General features: G+C 45.5%; 1 protein-coding gene across 4 annotated transcripts in view; it reads left to right on the top strand.

The window, feature by feature from the left end:
- The window catches only part of ANO1 (anoctamin 1), a 231002-nt gene that overhangs the window by 62137 nt on the left and 142832 nt on the right, over window positions 1-26033 (top strand). For all 4 annotated transcript variants that reach the window (XM_040328142.1, XM_040328141.1, XM_040328144.1 and 1 more), the window contains exon 2: window positions 2793-2944. In XM_040328142.1, the coding sequence (XP_040184076.1) occupies window positions 2793-2944 (152 nt within the window). The remainder of the gene's footprint in view (window positions 1-2792; window positions 2945-26033) is intronic.

Below are 26033 nucleotides of genomic sequence, written 5' to 3'. Positions count from 1 at the left end.
ATTTGTCCCTCATAGATGTATATAAAATGCACTTTTTATCTTTCAAAACGTGTTTCCCAGTGCTAAACTTTTCATCTAAATTGCTGCATTTGTAAATTCCAAAAGCCAATACAGTATAGGAATAGTACTGGTAAAAAAGCACTTGTGGGTTTAACAAATAATTTTTTTGTACAATTCTCCTTTAGCCACTTCAGCCCCAGAGGATTTGGCTGCCCAATGACCAGGCCATTTTTTGCGATTCGGCACTAGGTCGCTTTAACCGACAATTGCATGGTCGTGCGACGTCGCACCCAAAACACAAGACTTTACAATCGCTTTAACCACATAAGGACCGCCGCGCGCCGATGTACGTCGGCAGAATGGCCAGCGGCGCGCTCGCGACCCAGTCCTGAGCTCTGTGACCGTGTCCGGCGATCGGGTCACAGAGCTGAAGAACGGGGAGAGGTAAGTGTAAACAAACCTCTCCCCGTGCTTCCTTGTGAGAGTGTCACTGATCTTCTGTTCCCTGTCATAGGGAATGACGATCAGTGACATCACACGCCAAGCCATGCCCCCCCACAGTAAGAATCACTTTCAGTCAGTGCCACATACCAGTGCCACTTATCAGTGCCAGCCACCAGTGCTGCAAATCAGTGCCCATCAGTAAGTGCCTCATATCGGTGCCACCTATTTTTTTTTTTTTAGGTGTATTTTGTGCGTGTACTCAAAAGAGGAGCCGGACTGCAGGAGTTGAGAGTAGGCAGGCCTCCCCCAGAGGCAATCTGCCACCTTTCTCCATGCCCCGGGTGGCAATGGCGGGTGTGTGAGGGGGTCCTCCCACACAGCCCGCCCTACCTGCTCCGCTTTGAAGCCCAACGAGGCAGAGGGACTCCCTATAAGGGAGTGAGAGGATCTAGCCCGCTCAACCAGCCCCGTTAGTCCTTCGCCTCTCTTTTTTTAGAGACCACGTGGTCAAAGTGCGTGCATGTTAACCCAATTTCGAGTGCGTGTAAGTGTGGTGTTTTTTTTTTTGTGGGAGGGGGGGTGGGCGTACTAAGCGCAGGCTTACCACGCATAGCACACCCACCGGGAGCCGGGCTGAGACCACCAAACTCAATTCACATGTAGCCAAGACCAGGATCCGAACCCCTAGCTGCAGAGGTGAATGGCTTGTCAGCGCAGTGCCAATCGCGTTGAGCCACCGCAGCCACCTATCATTGCCCATAAGTGTCACCTATCAGTGCCCATCAGTCAATGCCACCTATGAGTACTGCAAATCAGTCCCCATCAGTAAGTGCTACATATCGGTGAAACCTATCATTGCCCATATGTTCCACCTATCAGTGCCCATCAGTCAGTGCCACCTATCAGTGCTGCATATCAGTGCCCATCAGTCAGTGCCACCTATCAGTGCCTATTTGTAAGTTCCACCTATCAGTGCCAACCATCAGTGCCTGTATTTTATTGTGTATCTGTATTGTGCTTTGAAAACTGTCACTTGACATTTAAAAAAAGTATCGGTAATCGGTATTGGCGAGTACTTTAAAAAAGTATCGGTATTTGTACTCGGTCTTAAAAAAAGTGGTATCGGTGCAACCACAATATTCATGTGACCAAATCTGAAGACTTGGGGCCAGATTCACAAAGAATTGCCCTGGCGCAGCGTATCAGAGATACGCTACGCCGCCGTATCTTACCTGGCGGAATTTCGAATCCAGGAAGATTTCGCGCCGTAAGTTACGGCGGCGTAGTGTATTTCTCGGCATGTATTTCAAATTGGGCGGGTGGGGGGCTTGATTAATTTAAATGAAGCGCGTCCCCGCGCCGATTGAAATGCGCATGCTCCGTTTTGAAATTTCCCGCCGTGCTTTGCGCAAAATTACGTCGCACCGACGTCATTTTTTGAACATAGACATAAGTTACGTCCTTTCCTATTCACGGACGACTTACGCAAAAAAAAAAAAAAATTCTAAATTCGACGCGGGAACGACGGCCATACCTTAACATGGCAAGTCTATCTATACGCCGCAAAATAGCAGCTTTAACTATACGCCGAGAAAAGCCGACTACAGACGACGTAAGAGAATGCGACGGCCGCGCGTACCTTCGTGGATCGATGGAAAAAGCTAATTAGCATACCCGACGCGGAAAACGACGCAAACTCCTCCCAGCGGGCGCCGAAGTATTGCACCTACGATCCGAAGGCGTACGCCTGTCGGATCGAAGCCAGAAGCCGTCGTATCTTGGTTTGAGGATTCAAACTAAAGATACGACGTGGCAAATTTGAACGTACGCCGGAGTATCAGTAGATACGCCGGCGTACTCTCTCTGTGGATCTGGCCCTTGAATGTGGTCTTTGTGCTCATGGTTCCGGGCTATCTTGTACATACAGTTGATGATGCTCACGTACCTTCCACCCTAGCGGAAATCACATCGTTCATGGCCAGCAATTGTTTTGGAAGAAGGTTTTTAGTAGCAGCAATGTTTACTGGGATATTAGCTCAACACAAAAAGGGTGTCCTGGACCTGGCACGAAAGTTTCTCACCCCGAAGGAAACTTTTGACGTTTGTAGGAAGGCGCGTTGGCTGCTTCAACCCTTTACTAAACAAAACGTGTGATCTAATTAGCTCCTTGCTGAGTAATACACTTTGACAATGGATCCCTGAGGGGACTCGGTTTGACAAATGCTGCTGGGCAGAGCAAATAGGAGGACTAGAGAGGCTGAGCCTGAGGAAAGCAGGTTTTCTAGAGGCGTGGGAGAGACGGGCTCAGATCACTCTGCCTCAGCTGGATGTGTTCTTGTCTCTTACAGACCAGCCAACTGCCTGCGATCCTGGAGCTACTTTACAGCCTATGATGAGGGAGAACGAGAAGTACCATGCCACTACAGACTCTGAGAAAGGCATACACATTATCAACATCAAGGCTATCGAAGACATCGGCTACATCCAACCTGACACGCTGGTAAGTTGCTAACTTTATATAACATATGTTACTGTATATTGTATATCATAATATCAGAGCTGAGCGCAGCATTTTCTCCAGCTGCTTAACAGCTCCTTAGGGATTTCATTCGGTAATAGCTTTAACCCTTTTAGGGCCATAGGCTTGTTTATGCGTTTTCTCCAGGGAAACTAGGGCTAACGCTAAAAGTTACAATTTGTCACCAAGAAAAGAGCATTTATTTAAAGCAACATGTCAAGTCTACTAACGTCTGGATTGTTAGGGGCAGATCCACATACATAGGCTGCGCTGGCGCAGATGTGAGATACGCTGCATACCAGCGTTACCAACTACCATCCGACTGGAGTCGGACCACTTGGCCTTCAGGAGAAAGATTAAAACCCATCTCTTCTGAGGTCAAGGGGTTCCTTACCCATGAAATGGAAACAGCGCCCAGAGGCGATTCAGTTCGCATGTGTTGCACTTTACAAGTCTCTCACTCACTCACGCTACGCCGCTGTAACTTACCTGGCTTTGGTTTGAAACCTCAACGAATTTGCGCCGTAAGTTACGGCGGCGTAGTGTATCTCTCGTGGCGCAATTCAAATTGGGCGGGTAGGGGGGCATGTTTAATTTAAATGAAGCGCGTCCCCGCGCCCGAACGAACTGCGCATGCGCCGTCCGTAAAAACTCCCAGGGTGCATTGCTCCAAACGACGTCGCAAGGACGTCATTGTTTTCAACGTGAACGTAAATGGCGTCCAGCCCCATTCACGGACGACTTACGCAAACGACGTAAAATTTTCAAAATTAGACGCGGGAACGACGGCCATACTTAACATTGAGTACGCCACCAGATAGCAGCTTTAATTATACGCCGGAAAAAGCCAAACGAAAAAGACGTAAAAAAATGTGACGGCCGGTCGTACGTTCGTGGATCGTCGGAAATAGCTAATTTGCATACTCAACGCGGATTACGACAGGAACGCCACCTAGCGGATGCCGAAAAATTGCATCTAAGATCCGACGACGTACGAAGACGTACGCCTGTCGGATCTAACACAGATGCCGTCGTATCTTGTTTTGTGGATACCAAAACAAAGATACGACGCGCAAAATTCAAAATTACGCGGCGTATCAAGAGATACGCCGCGTTATTTCTTTGAGGATCTGCCCCTTAGGATGTAGTAATAAATCTATGCCAGGCATCTGCATTTTGATTTCCCTGTGTCCAGGCTCCCATTTCTTATAGTGCATTCCACTGTTGACTAAGACCTCGTACACACAATGGACCGTTGTCATCGGTCAAAACCGATCGTGTGTGGGCACCATATGTTATTTAACCATAGGTTAAAAAAAAGCCAACTTGCTTTAAAATTAACCGATGGATTGGTAACCGATAGGTCAAAACCGATCGTTAGTAGGCACAACCATCGGTTAAAAATCCACACATGCTCAAAATCAAGTCGAGGCATGCTTGGAAGCATTGAACTTCGTTTTTTTCAGCACGTCGTTGTGTTTTACGTCACCGCGTTCTGACACGATCGGTTATTTAACCGATGGTGTGTAGGCGTGACGGACCATCAGTCAGCTTCATCGGTTAACCTATGACAACTGTCCTTCAGACCGTTGTCCTCTGGTTAACCTATCGTGTGTATGAGGCTTAAAAGGTCCCCAAAAGAGCTGAACAGCTAATTTTATTGCAATGGCAGCAGATCATGCCTAGGACCTGTAGTTCCGCCATACGAGGAAAGCAGCGTTGTCCATTTCTAGTCCCGGCTTATTAAAGCCCATCTCTAGCTTTCTCGAAAAAATGTACATGCATACCTTGGCTGCATTCACTAACACTGTCTTAACCTGCCCTCCTGAAACGATTCCAAGCAGTAAATCACAGCCCTGATAAAGGGATTTTCCATTTGGCCCCTGAAACGCGTTGGATTTTTCTGCCATGAATCAATTGTATTATTAAAAACCTTGGACTCTTGAATGTTGGTTTGGCACTCTCATTGGATTATATATACAATATCTCACAAAAGTAAATACACACCCCTCACATTTTTGTAAATATTTTATTCTATCTTTTCATGTGACAACACTGAAGAAATTACACTTTGCTACAATGTATAGTAGTGAGTGTACAGCTTGTATAACAGTGTAAGTTTTCTGTCCCCTCAAAATAACTCAACACACAGCCATTAATGTCTAAATCGCTGGCAACAAAAGTGAGTACACCCCTAAGTGATAATGTCTAAATTGGGCCCAAAGTGTCAATATTTTGTGTGGCCACCATTATTTTCCAGCACTGCCTTAACCGTCTTGGGCATGGAGTTCACCAGAGCTTCACAGGTTGCCACTGGAGTCCTCTTCCACTCCTCCATGACGACATCACAGAGCTGGTGGATGTTAGAGACCTTGCATTCCTCCACCTTCCGTTTGAGGATGCCCCACAGATGCTCAATAGGGTTTAGATCTGGGGACATGCTTGGCCAGTCCATCACCTTTACCCTCAGCTACTTTAGCAAGGCAGTGGTCATCTTGGAGGGGTGTTTGGGGTCGTTATCATGTTGGAATACTGCCCTGCGGCCCAGTCTCCGAAGGGTGGGGATCATGCTCTGCTTCAGTATGTCACAGTACATGTTGGCATTCATGGTTCCCTCAATGAACTGTAGCTCCCCAGTGTCGGCAGCACTCATGCAGCCCCAGACCATGACACTCCCACCACCATGCTTGACTGTAGGCAAGACACACTTGTCTGTGTACTCCTCCCCTGGTTGCTGCCACACACGCTTGACACCATCTGAACCAAATACGTTTATCTTGATCTCATCAGACCACAGGACATGATTCCAGTAATCCATGTCCTTAGTCTGTCTGTCTTCAGCAAACTGTTTGTAGGCTTTCTTGTGCATCATCTTTAGAAGAGGGAAGACAGCCATGCAGACCAATTTGATGCAGTGTGCGGCGTATGGTCTGAGCACTTACAGGCTGACCCCTCACCCCTTCAACGCTGGCAGCACTCATTCGTATATTTCCCAAAGACAACCTCTGGAAGTGACGTTGAGCATGTGCACTCAACTTCTTTGTTCGACCATGACGAGCCCTGTTCTGAGTGGAACCTGTCCTGTTAAACCGCTGTATGGTCTTGGCCACCGTGCTGCAGCTCAGTTTCAGGGTCTTGGCAATCTTCTTATAGCCTAGGCCATCTTTATGTAGAGCAACATTTTTTTTCAGATCCTCGGAGTGTTCTTTGCCATGAGGTGCCATGTTGAACTTCCAGTGACCAGTATGAGAGAGTTAGAGAGATAACACATAATTTAAAACACACCTGCTCCCCATTCACACCTGAGGCCTTGTAACACTAACAAGTCACATGACATCGGGGATGGAAAATGGCTAATTGACCCAATTAGGACATTTTCACTTAGGGGTGTACTCACTTTTGTTGCCAGTGGTTTAGACATTAATGGCTAAGTGTGTTGAGTTATTTTGAGGGGACAGTAAATTTACACTGTTATACAAGCTGTACACTCACTACTTTACATGGTAGCAAAGTGTCATTTCTTCAGTGTTGTCACATAAAAAGATACAATAAAATAGTTACAAAAATGTGAGGGGTGTACTCACTTTTGTGATACACTGTACATACCTTGGCTGCATTCACTAACACTGTCTTAACCTGCCCTCCTGAAACTATTCCAAGCAGTAAATCACAGCCCTGATAAATGGAGTGTCTATTTGGCCCCTGAAACGCGTTGGATTTTTCTGCTATGAATCAATTGTATTATTTAAAACCTTGGACTCTTGAATGTTGGTTTGGCACTCTCATTGGATTATATGTATTTGGATTATCATCTCTGGGTTCTTGTCTTGATTCTAAGGCCCAGATTCTCATCCCGCGGCGTATCTCTGCGTCGGCGTAACGTATCCGATTTACGTTACGCCGCCGCAACTTAGACGGGCAAGTGCTGTATTCTCAAAGCACTTGCTCCGTAAGTTGCGGCGGCGTAGCGTAAATCGGCCGGCGTAAGCCCGCCTAATTTAAATTTGGATCAGGGGGGCAGGTTTTATGTAAATATACTGTGACCCGACGTGATTGACGTTTTTCCCGAACGGCGCATGCGCCGTCCGTGGAATTTCCCAGTGTGCATTGCTCCAAATTACGCCACAAGGACGTCATTGGTTTCGACGTGAACGTAAATGACGTCCAGCCCCATTCACGGACGACTTACGCAAACGACGTAACTTTTTCAAATTTCGACGCGGGAACGACAACCATACTCAACATTGTTACGCCGCATTTACGCCACCATATAGCAGGGGCAACTATACGCTGGGAAAAGCCTAACGTAAACGGCGTAACTTTACTGCGTCGGCCGGGCGTACGTTCGGGAATTTGCGTATCTAGCTAATTTGCATACTCGACGCGGAATTTGACGGAAGCGCCACCTAGCGGCCAGCGTAAATATGCAGTTACAATCCGACGGTGTAACACAGTTACACCAGTCAGATCTACGGGAAATCTATGCGTAACTGATTCTAAGAATCAGGCGCACAGATATGACCGTGCAACGCAGAGATACGACGGCGTATCTGGAGATACGCCGTCGTATCTCTTCTGAGAATCTGGGCTTAAGTGTCCCGTTTGCCGAACTGGAGCCAGTGTACCTAGTGGCAGTTTCCATGATTCTTAGAATATTTGAGTTTGTTTGCTGATTAATAAAAAATAAATAAAATTGACAGGTGTAGTAACTGAAACAAACCTTTTTATTTCTGCATTGTCTGGGCAAATGCTTGAGGTGTTTGTCATGTAAAAGGAAATGTAAAAGGAGACGTACAAACCCAATTACCACGCAACCTTGTATCCAGAATGCAGAGTTGTCGGTGAGAACAGTAGCTACATCTCTGTTTACAGTGCCATGGTAATATGAAAAATTGTAGTATGTTTATTTGGGTACGAAGGAGACTTAGGAAGGTCGAGGAAGGAGACAGGTAGTGAGACAGGTAGTAAATCATATATACAATATGGCTTATTCACTGCCTTTCAATATAATGTCAGATTTATAAAAAATAAAAAAAAGGACAAACTTTAATCCCTTCCATGTTCTGTAGAACTAACTGGTAATGAAAAGGTTGAAAAAAAAAAAAAGATTTTGTATTTGATTATCCCAAGTGCCCTTTCTATGAAGAATGTCCCTCTCTCCTACAAATAGATTGTCTTGTACTCGTGGAATAAAATAATCCAATTATCACTTGGCATTCATGTATGAGACAGTTGTTTCTCACTTCCAAAACTTTCCTGTTAACCAGACAAGTGCTTCTTCTGAGCACCCTCTACAAGCTACCAAACATTCAAGACGCTGTTTGCATTATCATAGTTTTAACATACCGTATATAATCGAGTATAAGCCGACCGGAATATAAACCAAGGCACCTAATTTTACCACAAAAAAATGGGAAAACGTATTGACCATCTGCATGCCTCACTTTGCCTCACTGTGTCCATGCCTCACTGTGTCCATGCCTCACTGTGCCCATGCCTCACTGTGCCCATGCCTCACTGTGTCCATGCCTCACTGTGCAGATGCTTCACTGTGTCCATGCCTCACTGTGCCCATGCCTCACTGTGTCCATGCCTCACTATGTCCATGACTAGACTGACGTTTAACATGGAGTCTATGGAAGGGGTGCCCTGGTTTGAAAAATCGGTGCTCCCTGGTTGTGTGTCCATGCCTCACTGTCTAAGGAAGGGTGCCCGGATTTGAAAAATCAGTGCTCCCCGGCCGTGTGTCCACATGCATGCCTCACTGTGTCCATGCCTCACTGTGCCCATGCCTTACTGTTTCCATGTCTCACTGTGCCCATGCCTCACTGTGCCCATGCCTCACTGTGTCCATGCCTCACTGTGTCCATGCCTCACTGTGCCCATGCCTCACTGTGTACATGCCTCACTGTGTCCATGCCTCACTATGTCCATGACTAGACTGACGTTTAACATGGGAGTCTATGGAAGGGGTGCCCTGGTTTGAAAAATCGGTGCTCCCTGGTTGTGTGTCCATGCCTCACTGTGTCCATGCCTCACTGTGTCCATGCCTCACTGTGTCCATGACTAGACTGACGTTTAACATGGGAGTCTTTGGAAGGGGTGCCCGGGTTTGAAAAATGGGTGCTCCCTGGCCGTAGGTCCCTCAGACAACAAACTTTGCACACTTGTAGAGGAAGAGTGTGGCTACATGCGTGGTCCAGGGGTCACCCCAAAGTCACCAGAGAAAAGACTGTTTAACATGGGAGTCTATGGAAGGGCATGCCCGGCCATAGAAAAATCTGTGCTCCCCAGCCATAGGTCCCCCGGACAACAAAATGTGCACACTTGTAGAGGAAGCGCTACATGTGTGCCAAGTTTGGGGTCCCCTGGCCGATTCCGGGCCCCCAAAATCTGGGAGATCAGGCGCAAAAAGGTGACTCGAGTATAAGCCGAGGGGGGCATTTTCAGCACAAAAAAATGTGCTGAAAAACTCGACTTATACAACACTTTCCCCCCAGTTCTCCTCTGAATGATTCAGATTTTCATTAGCAAACTTTAGATGGGCCTGTACATGTGCTGCAGGATTTCAGTCCTTCACAGTGTAGTGTGTACCAATTGTTTTCTTGGTGACTATGGTCCCAGCTGCCTTGAGATCAACAACAAGATTCTCCCGTGTAGTTCTGGGCTGATTCCTCACCGTTCTCATGATCATTGAAACTTCACGAGGTGAGATCTTGCATGGAGCCCCAGACCAAGGGAAACAGTTGTTGTTTTTTTCTTCCTTTTACGAATAATCGCACCAACTGTTGTCACCCTCTCACCAACCTGCTTGGTGATGGTCTTGTAGCCCATTCCAGCCTTGTGTAGGTCTACAATCCTGTCCCCGACATCCTTGGTCAGCTCTTTGGTCTTGGCCATGGAGGAGAGATTGGAATCTGATTGATTGCTTCTGTGTACAGGTGTCTTTCATACATGTAACAAGCTGAGTTTAGGAGCACTCCCTTTCAGGCCGGGTTCACACTTGTACGACAAACGCTCCGACATTGGGAGCTCATGTCGCATGACGTGTGCAAATCAATGTTTCCCTATGAGAGCTGTCTTAACTGGTCCGACACAAGTCGGTCCTACTTTGAAAATGCTCCCTGTACTACTTTGGTCGGACTTTGATCCTACTTCAGCCCATTGAATATCATTGAAGTTGGATCAAAGTAAGATCCTTGTCCTTACCATCCGACTTTTGACATCCGACATGTGATTACAGCAGCAGTAAAAGGAATTTATCTCACTCTGGGATTTATTTTGATTGGTCAAAGAACAAGTCAGACTATCACAAAGTTGGATCAAAGTAGTATCCTGTTCATGAAAGTAGGATGGATGTAGGACCAATGTAGGATCAATGTAGGACCAATGTAGGACCGATGTAGCAGCGCAAAGTAGGATGAAAGTCGTGTAGTATAGTGTGAACCCAGCCTGAGGCTGGGTTCACACTACTACACTACTTTCATCCTACTTTGCTCTGTGTTCAATGTTTCCCTATGAGAGCGTCTTGTAGTGTCCTACACAAGTTGGTCCAACTTTGAAAATGCTCCCTGTACTACTTTTGGTCCTACATTGATCCTACTTCAGGCCCATTGAAAATCATTGAAGTCGGACCAAAGTAGTATCCTGTTCATGAAAGTAGGATGGATGTAGGACCAATGTAGGATAAATGTAGGACCAATGTAGCAGAGCAAAGTAGGATGAAAGTAGTGTAGCCTGAGGCTGGGTTCACACTACTACACTACTTTCATCCTACTTTGCTCTGCTACATTGGTCCTACATTTATCCTACATTGGTCCTACATCCATCCTACTTTCATGAACAGGATACTACTTTGGTCCGACTTCAATGATATTCAATGGGCCTGAAGTAGGATCAATGTAGGACCAAAAGTAGTACAGGGAGCATTTTTAAAGTCAGACCGACTTGTGTAGGACGCTACAAGACGCTCTCATAGGGAAACATTGAACACAGAGCAAAGTAGGATGAAAGTAGTGTAGTAGTGTGAACCCAGCCTGATCCTACTTTGCCCTGGACTTGAAGTCCGACTTTCAATGAGCAGGGATCCGACTTGGATCCCTGCCAATATCAGGCACTGTGTTTGATATGAACTCCACACCAAATTTTAACAAAAAAAACGTCATGGGTTCCCCCTACAGGAGCATACCAGGCCCATGGGTCTGGTGCGGATTTAAAGGGGAACCCCCCTATGCCGAAAAAACGGCGGGGGTCCCCCCAAAATCCATACCAGACCCGTATCCAAGCAGCAGCCTGGCCGGTCAGGAAAAGGGGGTGGGGACGAGCGAGCGCCCCCCCCCCCCCCTCCATAACGGCTCGCTCGCAGACCCATGGGCTTGGTATGCTCCTGTAGGGGGAACCCATGCCGTTTTTATTGTTAAAATTTGGTGTGGAGTTCCCCCTCAAGATCAGTAGAAAACATGTCGCATGCCAAAGTCGGAGCGTGCAAGACTGCGTTCCGACTTTGATCCTACTTCAATGATGTTCAATGGAGTGAAGTAGGATCAAAGTCGGATCAAAGTAGTACAGGGAGCGTCTTCAAAGTCGTAATGACTTGTGTCGGACCAGTTAAGACGGCTCTCATAGGGAAACATTGATTTTCACACGTAATGCGACATGAGCTCCCAATGTCGGAGCGTATGTCGGACTAGTGTGAACCCGGCCTGATAGGGAATCAAATACTTATTTCACTTATTAAGATGCAAATCAATTTATAACTTTTTTTCAAATGCATTTTTCTGGATATCTTTTTTTTGTTATTCTGTCTCACAGTGTCAAAATAAACCTACCATTAAAAATAATAGACTGATCATTTCTTTGTCAGTGGGCAAACCAGCGGGGGGGTCAAATACTTTTTCCCCTCACTGTATATGCTTGTGTTTACAGACAGTCGGCGACTATGACTTAAATGTCAGTAAATGGGCGCTGCTGGTCGCATCATTTTACATGGATTCTGCAGGTGCTTTTGTAAACACAGAGATTCAGCATCTGCCGAGACCTTTTCTCCTGTGTCAATATGTACATATGTATTTCATATCCTACGATTGTTGAAGAATAATACTACTAAAGCCAAGCCAACCATCCACCTAGGTACAAAATGTGTCTAAGTGTACAGCCCTAGGGATGAGATCAGCACTTTCACACAGGGGTCAGTCTGCTGTCACAGAAATGTTTACATTTTTGGAAAGCTTAAGAGTGTACATAAGCCTAAAATCTGTTTTTCAGTTGGTTTGGCATTGTATCTCAATGTAAAAATAAAAGTTAAGAAACCTTTTTTTGTGACTCTTTCTAACCCGGAGATCCTACCAGTAATGCCGCGTAGACACGATCGTTTTTCGGCATGAAAAAAACCTGATGTTTTTCGGCATAAAAAAAAAGGACGTTTTTCCTAGGCATGTGCAAAAGGGAAAAATTTGTTTTGTTTCGTTTTAATTCGTTATTTGATTAATTTCATTAAGTTAGATTCGCTACATGTGTTAAATTCGTTTTCGGAATTCGTTCGTTTTCGATCGAATTTCGAAAAATCCGGTCGAATTCAAAAATATTTCGACCGGATTCGAAAACAAATTCTAGTCACCAGAGTTATATATATAAATGTAATTATATATATATATATTATATATAATTACATTTATATATATAACCATCTTCTGAAATTCGAAATTCATATAGAATGAACTCAAATTCGAATAGAAAAATATTAGAGTAGAGTAGAATAAAATATATTTATATATATATATTTTATTATTCTACTCTTCTAATATTTTTCTATTCGAATTTGAGTTCATTCTATATGAATTTCGAATTTCAGAAAATGGAAGATAGATAGAAGATAGAAAGAAGAAGCCAGGTCATATTCTATTGTATTTGATTACATTCTATTAAATTCCATTCTGTTCTTTACTATTTTTTGATTTTCATTCTATTGTTTTATTATTTTATATTCTATTTTATTGTATTCTTTTTTAGAAATCGATTTATATTTTTTAGATTTTGATTCAAATTTGCTTTAAATTTTCATTCGAATTTGTTTTCGAATCGAATTGTTTTCGAATTCGATTCGAATAGAAGTTGTTTTCGATGTTCGATCGAATTTCGTCCGCGGGTTTTCGATTCGAAAACGTTCGTTCGGATTTGGTAAAATCGTTAATATTACAATTCGGGAATTCGTATGCATCCGAATGTCCGAATAATGAAAAATTAGTCCGAATTTCGATTCGGAACGAAATGCACATGCCTAGTTTTTCCAACTTCATCATTAAAACGACGTTGCCCACACACCATCGTTTTTAAAAAATGCTCTAGCAAAGCGCGGTGGCGCACAACATGTACGACGGCACTATAAAGGGGAAGTTCCATTCGCCTTTGGGCTGCTTTAGCTGATTCCTTGTTAGTAAAAGACGATTTGCGCTTTTCTGTCTGTTACAGCGTGATATATGTGCTTACTCCATTATGAACGGTAGTTTTACCAGAACGAGCGCTCTCGTCTCATAACTTGCAACTGAGCATGCGCGGGTTTTTCACGTCGTTTTAGCCCACACACGATAATTTTTTACAACCCGAAAAACGACATAGTTTAAAACGACGTTAAAAAATGTTCGATTTTTTTTTGTCGTTTTTCAGAACCTGAAAAATGATGTGAAGCCCACACACGATCATTTTAAATGACGTTTTGGAAAAACAAAGGGCCAGATTCACGTAGAATCGCGGCGGCGTAACGTATCCTAGATACGTTACACCGCCGCAATTTTTCATCGCAAGTGCCTGATTCACCAAGCACTTGCGATGAAAACCTACGCCGGCGGCCTCCGGCGCAAGGCGGGCCAATTCAAATGGGCGTGTGCCATTTAAATTAGGCGCGCTCCCGCGCTGGACCTACCGCGCATGCTCCGTTTCCGAACTCCCGCCGTGCTTTGCGCAAAGTGACGTCATTTTTTTGAACGGCGACGAGCGTAGCGTAATTCCGTATTCCCGGACGGCTTACGCAAACGACGTTATTTTTTACATTTCGACGCGGGAACGACGGCCATACTTTACACAGCAATACGATTGCTGTGTAAAGTTAAGGCACCAAAAAAACGACTTACTTTGCGACGGGAAACTAGACTAGAGGCGACGTAGCAAACACGAAAAACCGTCGGGGATCGCCGTAACTCCTAATTTGCATACCCGACGCTGGTTTACGACGCGAACTCCCCCCAGAGGCGGCCGCGGTACTGCATCTTAAGATCCGACAGTGTAAAACAATTACACCTGTCGGATCTTATGGCTATCTATGCGTAACTGATTCTATGAATCAGTCGCATAGATAGAAACAGAGATACGACGGCGTATCAGGAGATACGCCGTCGTATCTCATTTGTGAATCTGGCCCAAAGTTTTTTCAAGCCGAAAAAAGTGATCGTGTGTACGCGGCATAAGGCTTCTTGTTGCAGGCTGATAACTCAAAACCTCTGCCTTGCAATTAGTAGCTTAGTCAGCTTTCTGTGTGTGCTCTTTCGGTTGAACATTGGGTTACCTATCATGTCCCTGATAAGCAGCTCAATGGCCAATTAACAACTTCAGCCCCGGCAGATTTGCCCCCTTAATGACCGGGCCATTTTTTGCGATTCGGCACTGCGTCGTTTTTAACGGACAATTGCGCATGGGGTGCGACTTTGTACAAAAACAAAATTGGCGTCCTTTTCCCCCCACAATTAGAGCTTTCTTTTGGTGGTAATTGATCACCTCTGCAATTATTTTTTGCCCTATAAATAAAAAAAGAGCGACAATTGTGAAAAAAAAAAACAATATTTTTTCAATTTTTGCTTTAATAAATATCCCCTAATTAAAAAAACAAAAAAACAAACTTCTTCCTTCAGCCTCGCACACACAATCAGTCCATCCGATGAGAACAGTCTGAAGGACCGTTGTCATAGGTTAACCGATGAAGCTGACTGATGGTCCGTCGCACCTACACACCATCGGTTAAAAAAACGACCGTGTCAGAACGCGGTGACGTAAAACACAACAACGTGCTGAAAAAAACGAAGTTCAATGCTTCCAAGCATGCGTCGACTTAATTCTGAGCATGCGTGGATTTTTAACCGATGGTTGTGCCTACTAACGATCGTTTTTTTCCCATCGGTTAGGGATCCATCGGTTAAATTTAAAGCAAGTTGGCTTTTTTTTAACCTATGGTTAAATAACCTATGGGGCCCACACACGATCAGTTTGGACCGATGAAAACGGTCCATCAGACCGTTGTCCTCTGGTTAACCTATCGTATGTACGAGGCCTTAGTTTAGGCCAATATGTATAGTTCTACATAAAAAAAAAACATTCAAATTCAGTACATCTCACATTTCCTGGTGGTTTGTCTCTTTAAAAATACTACAAGTACAGAAAAACACCTGTTGACTCTGCCAGAAATCCAGCAAGCTCATAACTACCTGTTGTAAACAACCCTACTTCTGCTTCAATGAATCTCAAACAGTGTAATCAATTCTATCTGCTGGACTACAGAACACCTCCCCTTATGTTATGGAGATGATGAAAATGCGAGGTCCCACATTGTAACTGTGCGAGAAAAACCCAGTATTGCAGAATGCAGCCCCTTACCAGGAAACAGCAGATTTGCCATATATCCTGAGATACTCCTTTTAGCCAGTGTAGTCTTCACTTACAATAAAAGTCCCTAGACAGACTCAGTGTAAATTGAACATTCTGCTGCTAAGTGGATATATTATTTTTTCTAGGTGACCCACATTTATAGTGTGATGAAAAAAAAAAACATACAGTGATATCAAATATTTTTTTTATAATAATGACAGTAATATGCAGTTATTAAGACACTCCCCTTGGTATTTTCACATAGAAGTGTGCGTTCATTTTATTATCACAAAAATATGTTTCTACTTTTAGAATTATTTTTAAGTTTGTGGTGACTGAGATGGTAATCATCTATATATACGTCGCCAGATATTCATTTGTGTTGATTTGAACATAGGGGTAGATCCACAAAGAAAGTACGCCGGCGTGTCTAGTGATACGCCGGCGTACTTTCAAAATTCCCGCGTCGTATCTTTGTTTTGAATCCTCAAAACAAGATACGACGGCATCTGGGTTAGATCCGACAGGCGTACGTCTTCGTACGCCTTCGGATCTTAGATGCAATTCTTCGGCGTCCGCTGGGTGGCGTTCCCGTCGATAATCCGCCTAGAGTATGCAAATTAGCTATTTCCGACGATCCACGAACGTACAAGCGGCCGTCACATTCTTTTACGTCGTTTCCGTTCGGCTTTTTTTGGGCGTATAGTTAAACGTGCTATCTGGTGGCGTACGCAATGTTAAGTATGGCCGTCGTTCCCGCGTCGAAATTGAAATTTTTTATTTAGTTTGCGTAAGTCGTCCGTGAATGGGGCTGGACGCCATTTACGTTCACGTCAAAACCAATGACGTCCTTGCGACGTCATTTGGAGCAATGCACCCTGGGAGTTTTGACGGACGGGGCATGCGCAGTTCGTTCGGCGCGGGGACGCGCTTCATTTAAATTAAACACGCCCCCTACTCGCCACATTTGAATTCCACGCCCTTACGCCGCGAGAGATACACTACGCCGCCGTAACTTACAGCGCAAATTCTTTCAGGATTCAAACCAAAGCCAGGTAAGTTACGGCGGCGTAGCGTATCTCAGATACGCTGCGCGGGTGCAGATCTTTGTGAATCTGCCCCTCAGTCTTTAAAGTGGAGCTCCACCCAAAAAGGAGAAACTCACATTGAGTAGAGTTAAAACAGGCTTGTCATGTAGGGAAAACCCGGGATGTCAGAGGTGAATGTCCATTAAACAGACCCCCAGGGTCCCCTGCCACATGGAGGAGGCCGGACTTCCTTAATGTAAGTTGCCCCCTTGTCATTTTAACCACTTCAGCCCCTGAGGATTTGGCTTCCCAATGACCAGGCCATTTTTTAGCGATTCACCACTGCGTCGCTTTTATTGACAATTGCGCCGTCGTGGCTCCCAAACGAAATGTACGTTCTTTTTTTCCGACAAATAGAGCTTTCTTTTGGTGGTATTTGATCACCAGTTTTTTTTTTTGCACTATAAACAAAAATAGAGCGACAATTTTTAACTTTTTGCTATAATAAATATCCTCCAAAAATATATAAAAAAATTATAATTTCTTTCTAAATTTAGGCCGATACGTATTATTCTACATATTTTTGTCTGTCGTTCATTGTTTCTTTTTCGTAACGTAAGACTTGTGTGAGATCCCGGGAGAACTCGATCGCTCTAATTATCTTATAATAATAGAGACAGTTCCATTCCAACTTTGATACTTATAAATAAAGTTTGTTCATTGTTTAGCGATTAAGAAATACTTAATCAAGTCTGGAAATCTGAAAGAGAAATTGTTAAATGAAAAACAAGGATGCAAGCGAAAGTACAAAGAAGATTACAATCGCTTCAATCTGATTTGCTATCGAAAGCAGGCACATCCTTCACATTTTAATTTAAAATTAAATATATATGTAAAAACACTTGTAGTCTATTGTAGGCCTATTCTTCCCCACTGTGCTGTAAAGTCAGTACTATATTTCACTCATAATTAAAGTGGATGTAAACCCAATTTTTTATTTTTATTTTTTATGTCACAATGTAGAGTATAAGATTTCCTATCATCTGTGCCCAGTCTTGCCACACAGAGTTAATCCAGCTCTGAGCAATCCTCTTTTATAGCTGGATTCAGGATGGCGGGCGCATAGTTGCGGCGGCGTAGCGTATGACATTTACACTACGCCGCCGTAAGTTTGCATGGCAAGTACTGTATTCAAAAAGTACTTGCCTGCAAAGGTACGGCGGCGTAGCGTAAATGCGGCAGGCGTAAGCGCGCCTAATTCAAAATAGGCTGAGGGGCGTGTTTTATGGTAATTTGGGTTGACCTGACGTGATTGACGTTTTTTTGGAACGGCGCATGCGCCTTCTGCCTACATATCCCAGTGTGCATTGCGGCTAAGTAAGGCTGCCCCTGCTATTAGCAGGGGCAGCCATTGCTACGTATACCCGTCGTTCCCGCGTCGCGAAATTTTAAATTTACGTTGTTTGCGTAAGTGAATCGTGAATGGCGCTGGACGCCATTCACGTTCACTTTGAAGCAAATGACGTCCTTGCGACGTCATTTACCGCAATGCACGTCGGGAAAGTTTCCCGATGGAGCATGCGCACTACGCTCGTCGTGGGAACGCGCCTAATTTAAATGATCCACGCCCCCTACGGGATCATTTAAATTGCGCGCTTACGCCGGGCATTTTGCCGGAGCGCCCACGCAATTTACGGAGCTGCTGCTCGTGAATCAAGGGCAGCGCAGGTAATTTGCGGAGGCGCAGCGGCAAAACGGTGCGCTGCGCCTCTGTAAAAACTGTGCAAATCTACCTGAATCTACTCCTATATTAGCAACCCCTGGCTACAGATCTTTTTGGTGCGCTGCAAGACAAAAAAAAGTTTGAGAAACACTGTTATAGACTGATGGAACACTATGGACTATTGATTGGTATGACCATTTGATTATTAGCGACTGCTAATAATACGCAAGGTCTAAGTCACTGTGTGGCGCCTAAGTGTGGATGTCACACCACTTCCTAAATCTGAGCTCATAATATCCTTCCCTCCCCTCAGGCCAGGGTGCTCGGTGTAATCCTGGAGCCTGACCTGTCCTTTCAGCCCCAAATCTAATCACTGTCCAAATCTTGCAGTATTCACATTCTTGACATTTCCAAAATAAGCCCGTTCTTACCCAACAAAGTCACCAAGCTACTCATTCACTCTCTTGTAATCTCTTATACTGACAATTGCAAGTCCCTCTCCTCAGGCTATCCAACCTTCAGTCTATCATGAATGATGCTGTCAGACCCATCTACCTTACCAACCACTCAGGGCCAGATTCACGTAGAATCGCGGCGGCGTAACGTATCCTAGATACGTTACACCGCCGCAATTTTTCATCGCAAGTGCCTGATTCACCAAGCACTTACGATGAAAACTACGCCGGCGGCCTCCGGCACAAGTCGGGCCAATTTAAATGGGCGTGTGCCATTTAAATTAGGCGCGCTCCCGCGCCGGACCTTACTGCGCATGCTCCGTTTCTTAACTCCCGCCGTGCTTTGCGCACCGTGACGTCATTTTTTTTGAACGGTGACGCGCGTAGCGTACTTCCGTATTCCCGGACGGCTTACGCAAACGACGTTAAATTTTGAATTTCGACGCGGGAACGACGGCCATACTTTAGACAGCAATACACTTGCTGACTACAGTTAGGGCACCAAAAAAAACCGACTAACTTTGCGACGGGAAACTAGACTAGCGGCGACGTAGCGTCGTGGATCCGCCGTAACTCCTAATTTGCATACCCGACGCTGGTTTACGACGCAAACTCCCCCCAGCGGCGACCGCGGTACTGAATCCTAAGATCCGACAGTGTAAAACAATTACACCTGTCGGATCTAAGGGATATCTATGCGTAACTGATTCTATGAATCAGTCGCATAGATAGAAACAGAGATACGACGGCGTATCAGGAGAAACGCCGTCGTATCTGATTTGTGAATCTGGCCCTCAGTGTCCTACTATGTCTACTTTAGGCGATTCCTGAAAATACATCCCTTTCCCTGGGGAAGCTTATTTGTAGATTGTAAGCCATCATGATTAGCGCTTTCCAACCCTTCTGTCTTGAATTTTTTTTTTTTTTACTTGAATTCTACTTGTACCTTTATATAGGGCCATATTCTCAAATAATTTACGCCGGCGTATCAGCAGATACGCCGACGTAAGTCCGATCCTATGTTTAAGTGTATTCTCAAACTGAGATACACTTAAACATGCCTAAGATACGACGGCCTGCGCCGTTGTATCTTAGGCTGCAATATTTACGCTGACCGCTAGGTGGCGGTCAGCGTAGAATATGCAAATGACTAGTCACGCCGATTCTCTAACGTACGCTTGCCCGCCGTAGTGTTTTAACGTTGTTTCCGTAAGCGATACGCGGCGTAAAGATAAACATGCCCCCTAGGTGGCGTACTCAATGTTAAGTATGGCCGTCGATCTCGCGTCGAAATTTGAAAATTTAACGCCGTTTGCGTAAGTCGTCCGTGAATGGCGCTGGACGCCATTTACGTTACAGTCAAAACAAATGACGTCCGTGAGACGTCATTTAGCGCAATGCATGTCGGGTAATTTACCCGACGGAGCATGCGCATTACGATCGGCGCGGGAGCGCGCCTAATTTAAATGATCCACGCCCCCTACCAGGATCATTTGAATTAGGAGGGCTTGCGCGGGTGGACTTTACGCGACGCCGCCGCAAGTTTACAGGTAAGTGGTTTGGGAATCAGGCACTTGCCACTTAAACTTGCGGCGGCGTAACGTAAAGGACATACGTTCCGCCGCCTCAGATCTTTAAGAATATGCCCCATTGTGCTCTACAAACTGTTGGCGCTCTATAAATCCCATATTATAATAATAATTATACATAAGCTTTCTTTAACCATATACCTATATCAACTATCATATACTGTGCCTCGTACACGACCGTTTTTTCCAGACGAGAAAAATGCCATTTTTTTGATTGGTCGGGAAAACCGGTCGTGTGTAGGCTCCATAGCCGTTTTCCCAACGAGAAAACTGCACGCAAAAAAATTAGAACCCTATTTTTTACCGTCGTGTTTTCCGTCAGTCTTTTTCTCGAAAACCGCTCGTGTCTACGCTTTTCCGAGGGGAAAAAAACGCGCATGCTCAGAATCAAGTATGAGACGGCAGCGCTCGTTCTGGATAAACTAGCGTTCATAATGGAGATGGCACATTCATTACGCTGTAATAGACAGAAAAGCACGAAGACTGAAAAGCGCAAATCGTCTCTCACCAAACTTTTACTGACACGAGGATCAGCAAAAGCAGCCCCAAAGGGTGGCGCCATTTGAATGGAACTTCCCCTTTATAGTGCCGTCATACGTGTTGGCCGTCACCGCGCTTTGGTCGGGCGTTTTTTTTTACTTAACATGTGTATGCAAGGCAGGCTTGAGAGGAATCACGTCGGGAAAAAACGTTGGGTTTTGGCATGCCAGGGAAACCGGTCATGTGTATAGGGCATTAGATGCAGGAGCAGATTTAGATGGACTTACTGTAACTAACAGATTAAAGCCAGAACTCCAGCTAGGAAATCACAACAGCATTTTTTTTTTCTTTTGGGATAAAGTTTTTACAAGAAATGTAAATGTAGTTGACCTTTGTAAGCACTCCTGTCAGTGTTACATGGTTTGTCTAAAAACAAAAGTCTAATAGCTGGATTCAGGTAGGGCGGCTCACTTTTGAGGCAGCGTAGCGCATCGCATATACGCTACGCTGCCGTAAGTCAGAGAGGCAGGTGCTGTATTCACAAAGCACTTGCCTCCTAAGTTACGGCGGCGTAGCGTAAATGGTCCGGCGTAAGCGCGCCTAATTCAAATGAGGATGAGGGGGGCGTGTTTTATGTAAATGACTCGTGACCCGACGTGATTGAAGTTTTTTACGAACGGCGCATGCGCCGTCCGTGGACATATCCCAGTGTGCATTGCTCCAAAGTACGCCGTTCCGACGTGAACGTAAATTACGTCCAGCCCGTTTCGCGTACGATTTACGCAAACAGCGTAAAAAGATAGGCTTGTTCCAACACCCATACCTTCCATGGGCTGCGCCACCTAGGGACCAGCTTTATCTTTTCGCCGGCGTATCTCTAACGTATCTCTAACATAAACAGTGGGGTAGATTCAGAAAGCAATTGCGTCTGCGTAACCATAGTTACGCAGCGCAATTGCTTAGTTGCGCCGGCGTATCGACTGCTCCTGATTCAGAGAGCTCGATACGCCGACTGCAGCCTAAGATATGACTGGCATAAGGCTCTTATGCCGTCGTATCGTAGGCTGCATTCTGACGCTGGCCGCTAGGTGGCGTTCCCGTAGTGGTCAGCGTAGAGTATGCAAATTGCATACTAACGCCGATTCACAACCGTACGCGCACCCTACGTATGCAGTTTACGTCGTTTACGTTCGTCGTGTTCCGCATAAGGCTGCTCCTGCTATTAGCAGGGGCAGCCAATGCTAAGTATACCCGTCGTTCCCGCGTTGCGATGTTTAAAAAATTACATCGTTTGCGTAAGTGAATCGTGAATGGTGCTGGACGCCATTTACGTTCACGTTGAAGCAAATGACGTCCTTGCGACGTCATTTGCCGCAATGCACGTCGGGAAAGTTTCCCGACGGAGCATGCGCACTACGTTCGGCGCGGGAACGCGCCTAATTTAAATGATCCACGCCCCCTACGGGATCATTTAAATTACGCGCCCTTACGCCGGGCTTTTTTAAGGAGCGCCCGCGCAAATTACGTAGCTACTGCTTCATGAATGGTACGCTGCGCCTCCGTAAGAGGGCGCAAAAGGTACCTGAATCTACCCCCAGTGTAACTAATTGTGCACGTACGTTCGTATATCGGCGTATCTAGTCATTTGCATATTCTACGCCAAACTCAATGGAAGCGCTACCTAGCGGCCAGCGTAAATATGCACCCTAAGATACGCCGGCGTAGGAGACTTACGCCGCTCGTATCTTAGCCTAATTTAAGCGTATCTGGTTTTCAGAATACGCTTAAATTTGCAACGGCGTAAATTCAGAGTTACGACGGCGTATCTACTGATACGCCGGCGTAAACCTATCTGAATCTAGCTATCAAAAAACAAATGCAGCCATCACATGTCAGCATTGCTAAGCTGCAATATATAATATACTTTTATGCTTTTGGTTTTAATACCACTTTCATTTCCTAACAATAAAAATTGCTAGTAAAGGTTTTATGCTTGTACATAATGTAAACAGACATGCTCGATTGGTAGACTGCAGTTTGCAGAGCAGAATTAGTGTGTTGCCTGCATCTATTTTTATAGCAAACCTGTCACATACCTGAAACATTCAAAGTAAAGTTTGCCTTCTGTAAATACAGAACATTAAAACAATAAATACATCCAGCGATATGGGCAGATGAAGTTACATGCAAATCTTAAAGTGGTTGTTAATCCTTACATATACCTAGTGAAGTCACGGGCCTCACGTGATACACAGAGATAAAGCAAATCCTCCTACATACGTTGCACATGTTTATCTGCAGCCACCTCTCCTCTACATCTGTTCATAGTGCACAGTTTATACAGCATTTTGTAGCTCCAGGGGGTGGGGGATCTGATGTCATACACTGCACAACACTAAGGCCCCGTGCACACGACCGGATCTCCGCTGGAAACGGTCCGCTGGACCGTTTCCAGGGGAGATTCCTCCTCCGGATTTGGATCCGATGGCGTGTACACACCATCGGATCAAAATCTGTGCGGAATTCCTCTGCGGTGACGTGTCGCGCCTTCGCCGCGACGATGACGCGGCGACGTGCGCGACGCTGGAATGTAAGTACTTCCACTCATGCGTCGAATCATTACGACGCATGCGAGGGAGGGTAGCGGACGGATTGATCCGGTGAGTCTGTACAGACCACCGGATCAATCCGCTGGTCCCGATTCAAGCGGATAGATTTCTTAGCATGCTAAGAAATTTCTATCCGCTTGAAATGGACCGGCCGGACGAATCTCCGCGGATAAATATCCGCTAGGCCGTACAGACGACCGGATTTGTCCGCTGGAACTGATCCGCGGATCAATCCCAGCGGATAGATCCGGCCGTGTGTACGGGGCCTAAGGGCTAGATTCAGAGAGAATTCATAGATACGCCGCGTAAATTCAAATCTGCGCCGGCGTATCTTCTTTCTGTATTCAGAAAGCAAGATACGCCGAAATTAGGCTAAGATCCGACTGGCGTAAATCTCTTACACCGTCGTATATTAGGGTGCATATTTACGCTGGCCGCTAGGTGTCGCTTCCGTAGTTTTCGGCGTAGAATATGCAAATGACCTAGATACGCAGATTCACAAACGTACGTGCGCCCGGCGGAATTTTTTACGTCATTTGCGTAAGGCTTTTTCCGGCGTAACGTTGCTCCTGCTTCTATGAGGCGTACACAATGTTAAGTATGGACATTGTTCCCGCGTCTAATTTTTAATTTTTGACGTCGTTTATGTAAGTCGTTCGCGAATAGGGCTGGACGTAATTTACGTTCACGTCGAAAGCAATGACTATTTGGAATTTCGAGCATGCGCACTGGGAAAACACGCCCACATCATCCCCATTTGAATTCGGCGGGCTTACGCCGGCCCACATACGTTACGCCGCCGTAACTTAGGGCGCAAGTTCTTTATGAATACGAAACTTGCGCCCTAATTTACGGCGGCGTAGCGTATCGTAGATACGTTACGCCCGCACTAAATTACGCAGGGCTATCTGAATCTAGCCCTAAGTACCTGTTTCAGCCAGCGGGGGTTGCAGGGGAGAGGAAAAAGCATTCCGAAAAACGTCTTGTTAAGCCTCGAGTGGTGACGAGACCCATAGGCTTCAATGACCTGTGCCATTTTGGCGCTCCCGCCTCTCCCCAGCAGTGGCACTGGCTGTTACAAGGGCGCAGGATCACGTGGCCAGCCAGAGCAGGCTGAAAATAGGTAATAATATATATCTTTCTTACACAGGTTAGAAATCATAGGGGTTAGGAGGGGTGAGTAATGCCCTGTACACACGATCGGACAAATTCACATCGGAATTTCCGACGGAATTCCATCGGAGGAAAAGAGAACATGTTCTCTATGTAATCTCCGATGGGAATGCATTGGAATTTCCGATGGAATTTCTCCGATGGGGCATAAACGGGAAAAACACACACCTTCTGAATGTCTGCTTTATTTTTTATCCCAGTGTAAGATGACCAGATTTTTATAATAAAATCCTGGGACATATTTTTTTTTAATAGTAATGGCGGCAATCAGCGACTCGCTGCCGCCCACCTCATAGCCTCTCAAGTCTTACTCTCCACCCCCTGGTTACTACTGGGTGAGGAGCGGAGGAAGATCACTCCACCAGGGAAGGCAAGGAGATAAGCAGGCAGGCGGCTGGCCGGGATTTGAGCCAAGGCAGAAGAACATGCGAGCGAAGCTGAATGGGCATGCACCTGAAACTGAAGAAATGTTTTCTCCGCTCCGACCAGCACATGATCATCAGAAAGGGGCACAGATAATGGAAAAAATACACCCCCTAAGCTAGTAGGAGCGTCAGAGCGGGGGGGGGGGGGTGTCATTCAGATTTTTTTTTAAATTATGCACCAACTGTCTTTGAAATTGCCCCAACCCCTGTTCAAATCCAATCCGGGGACAAAATCGTGGACAGACTTGGTCCGGGGACAGTGTCCTCATTCCGGGGACTGTCCCCTGAAACCGGTCACCCTTTCCCAGTGGGGATTTTGTATTGCAAAAACTGCACTGTAACTGTAAGCAAAATGTGCAAGCTACAAGAATGCAGCACGCGCCTGTTGATATCAATGGGAGAGTTTGACAGGAGGCGCCACCTGCCAAATTCTGTGAGCCAAGTTGAAAATTTGCCCAGAGCATCATAGCCATGGCATGCATAAAGCCTTGTCTGACTGTAATGTTAAATGTCTGTTTTTACCGCTCCCCCTGGCTGCCTGTGTGAAAGAGCCCTTACGCTAGGTTCACACCTTACCATTTTTGCGGCCCACGTTTGCACGGGCACGGCAGTCCATTAATTTCAATGGTCTGCCGTGTCTGCTTTTCCCACAGAAAAAGCTGCATGCACCTTTTTCAAAACTGCAGCCCACGAAAATCACATATTCATTTTGACCATGAGGTTTCCTGTAGTTCCTGCACCTCAACACACACTGCAATTTCACATGCGCGGGGGGTGCCATTCAGAATGAACACAAACTACCAATAGTGTTGTTAAAGTTTTTTAGTTTGTATTGTAAGCTTGAGACCGGGACTGAGGCTGCGATTTGCCCTTTTTTCAGCCACTTAAATTGAATCCAGGACTTTATAAACCTATCCAATGCGTGACCAGGTACGCTTCCTGATGACGTAATCTACAAC

Source organism: Rana temporaria, chromosome 11 (genome assembly GCF_905171775.1).
Source record: "Rana temporaria chromosome 11, aRanTem1.1, whole genome shotgun sequence".
Taxonomy (NCBI): Eukaryota; Metazoa; Chordata; class Amphibia; order Anura; family Ranidae; genus Rana; species Rana temporaria.
This window is presented reverse-complemented; position numbering and strand designations above follow the sequence as displayed.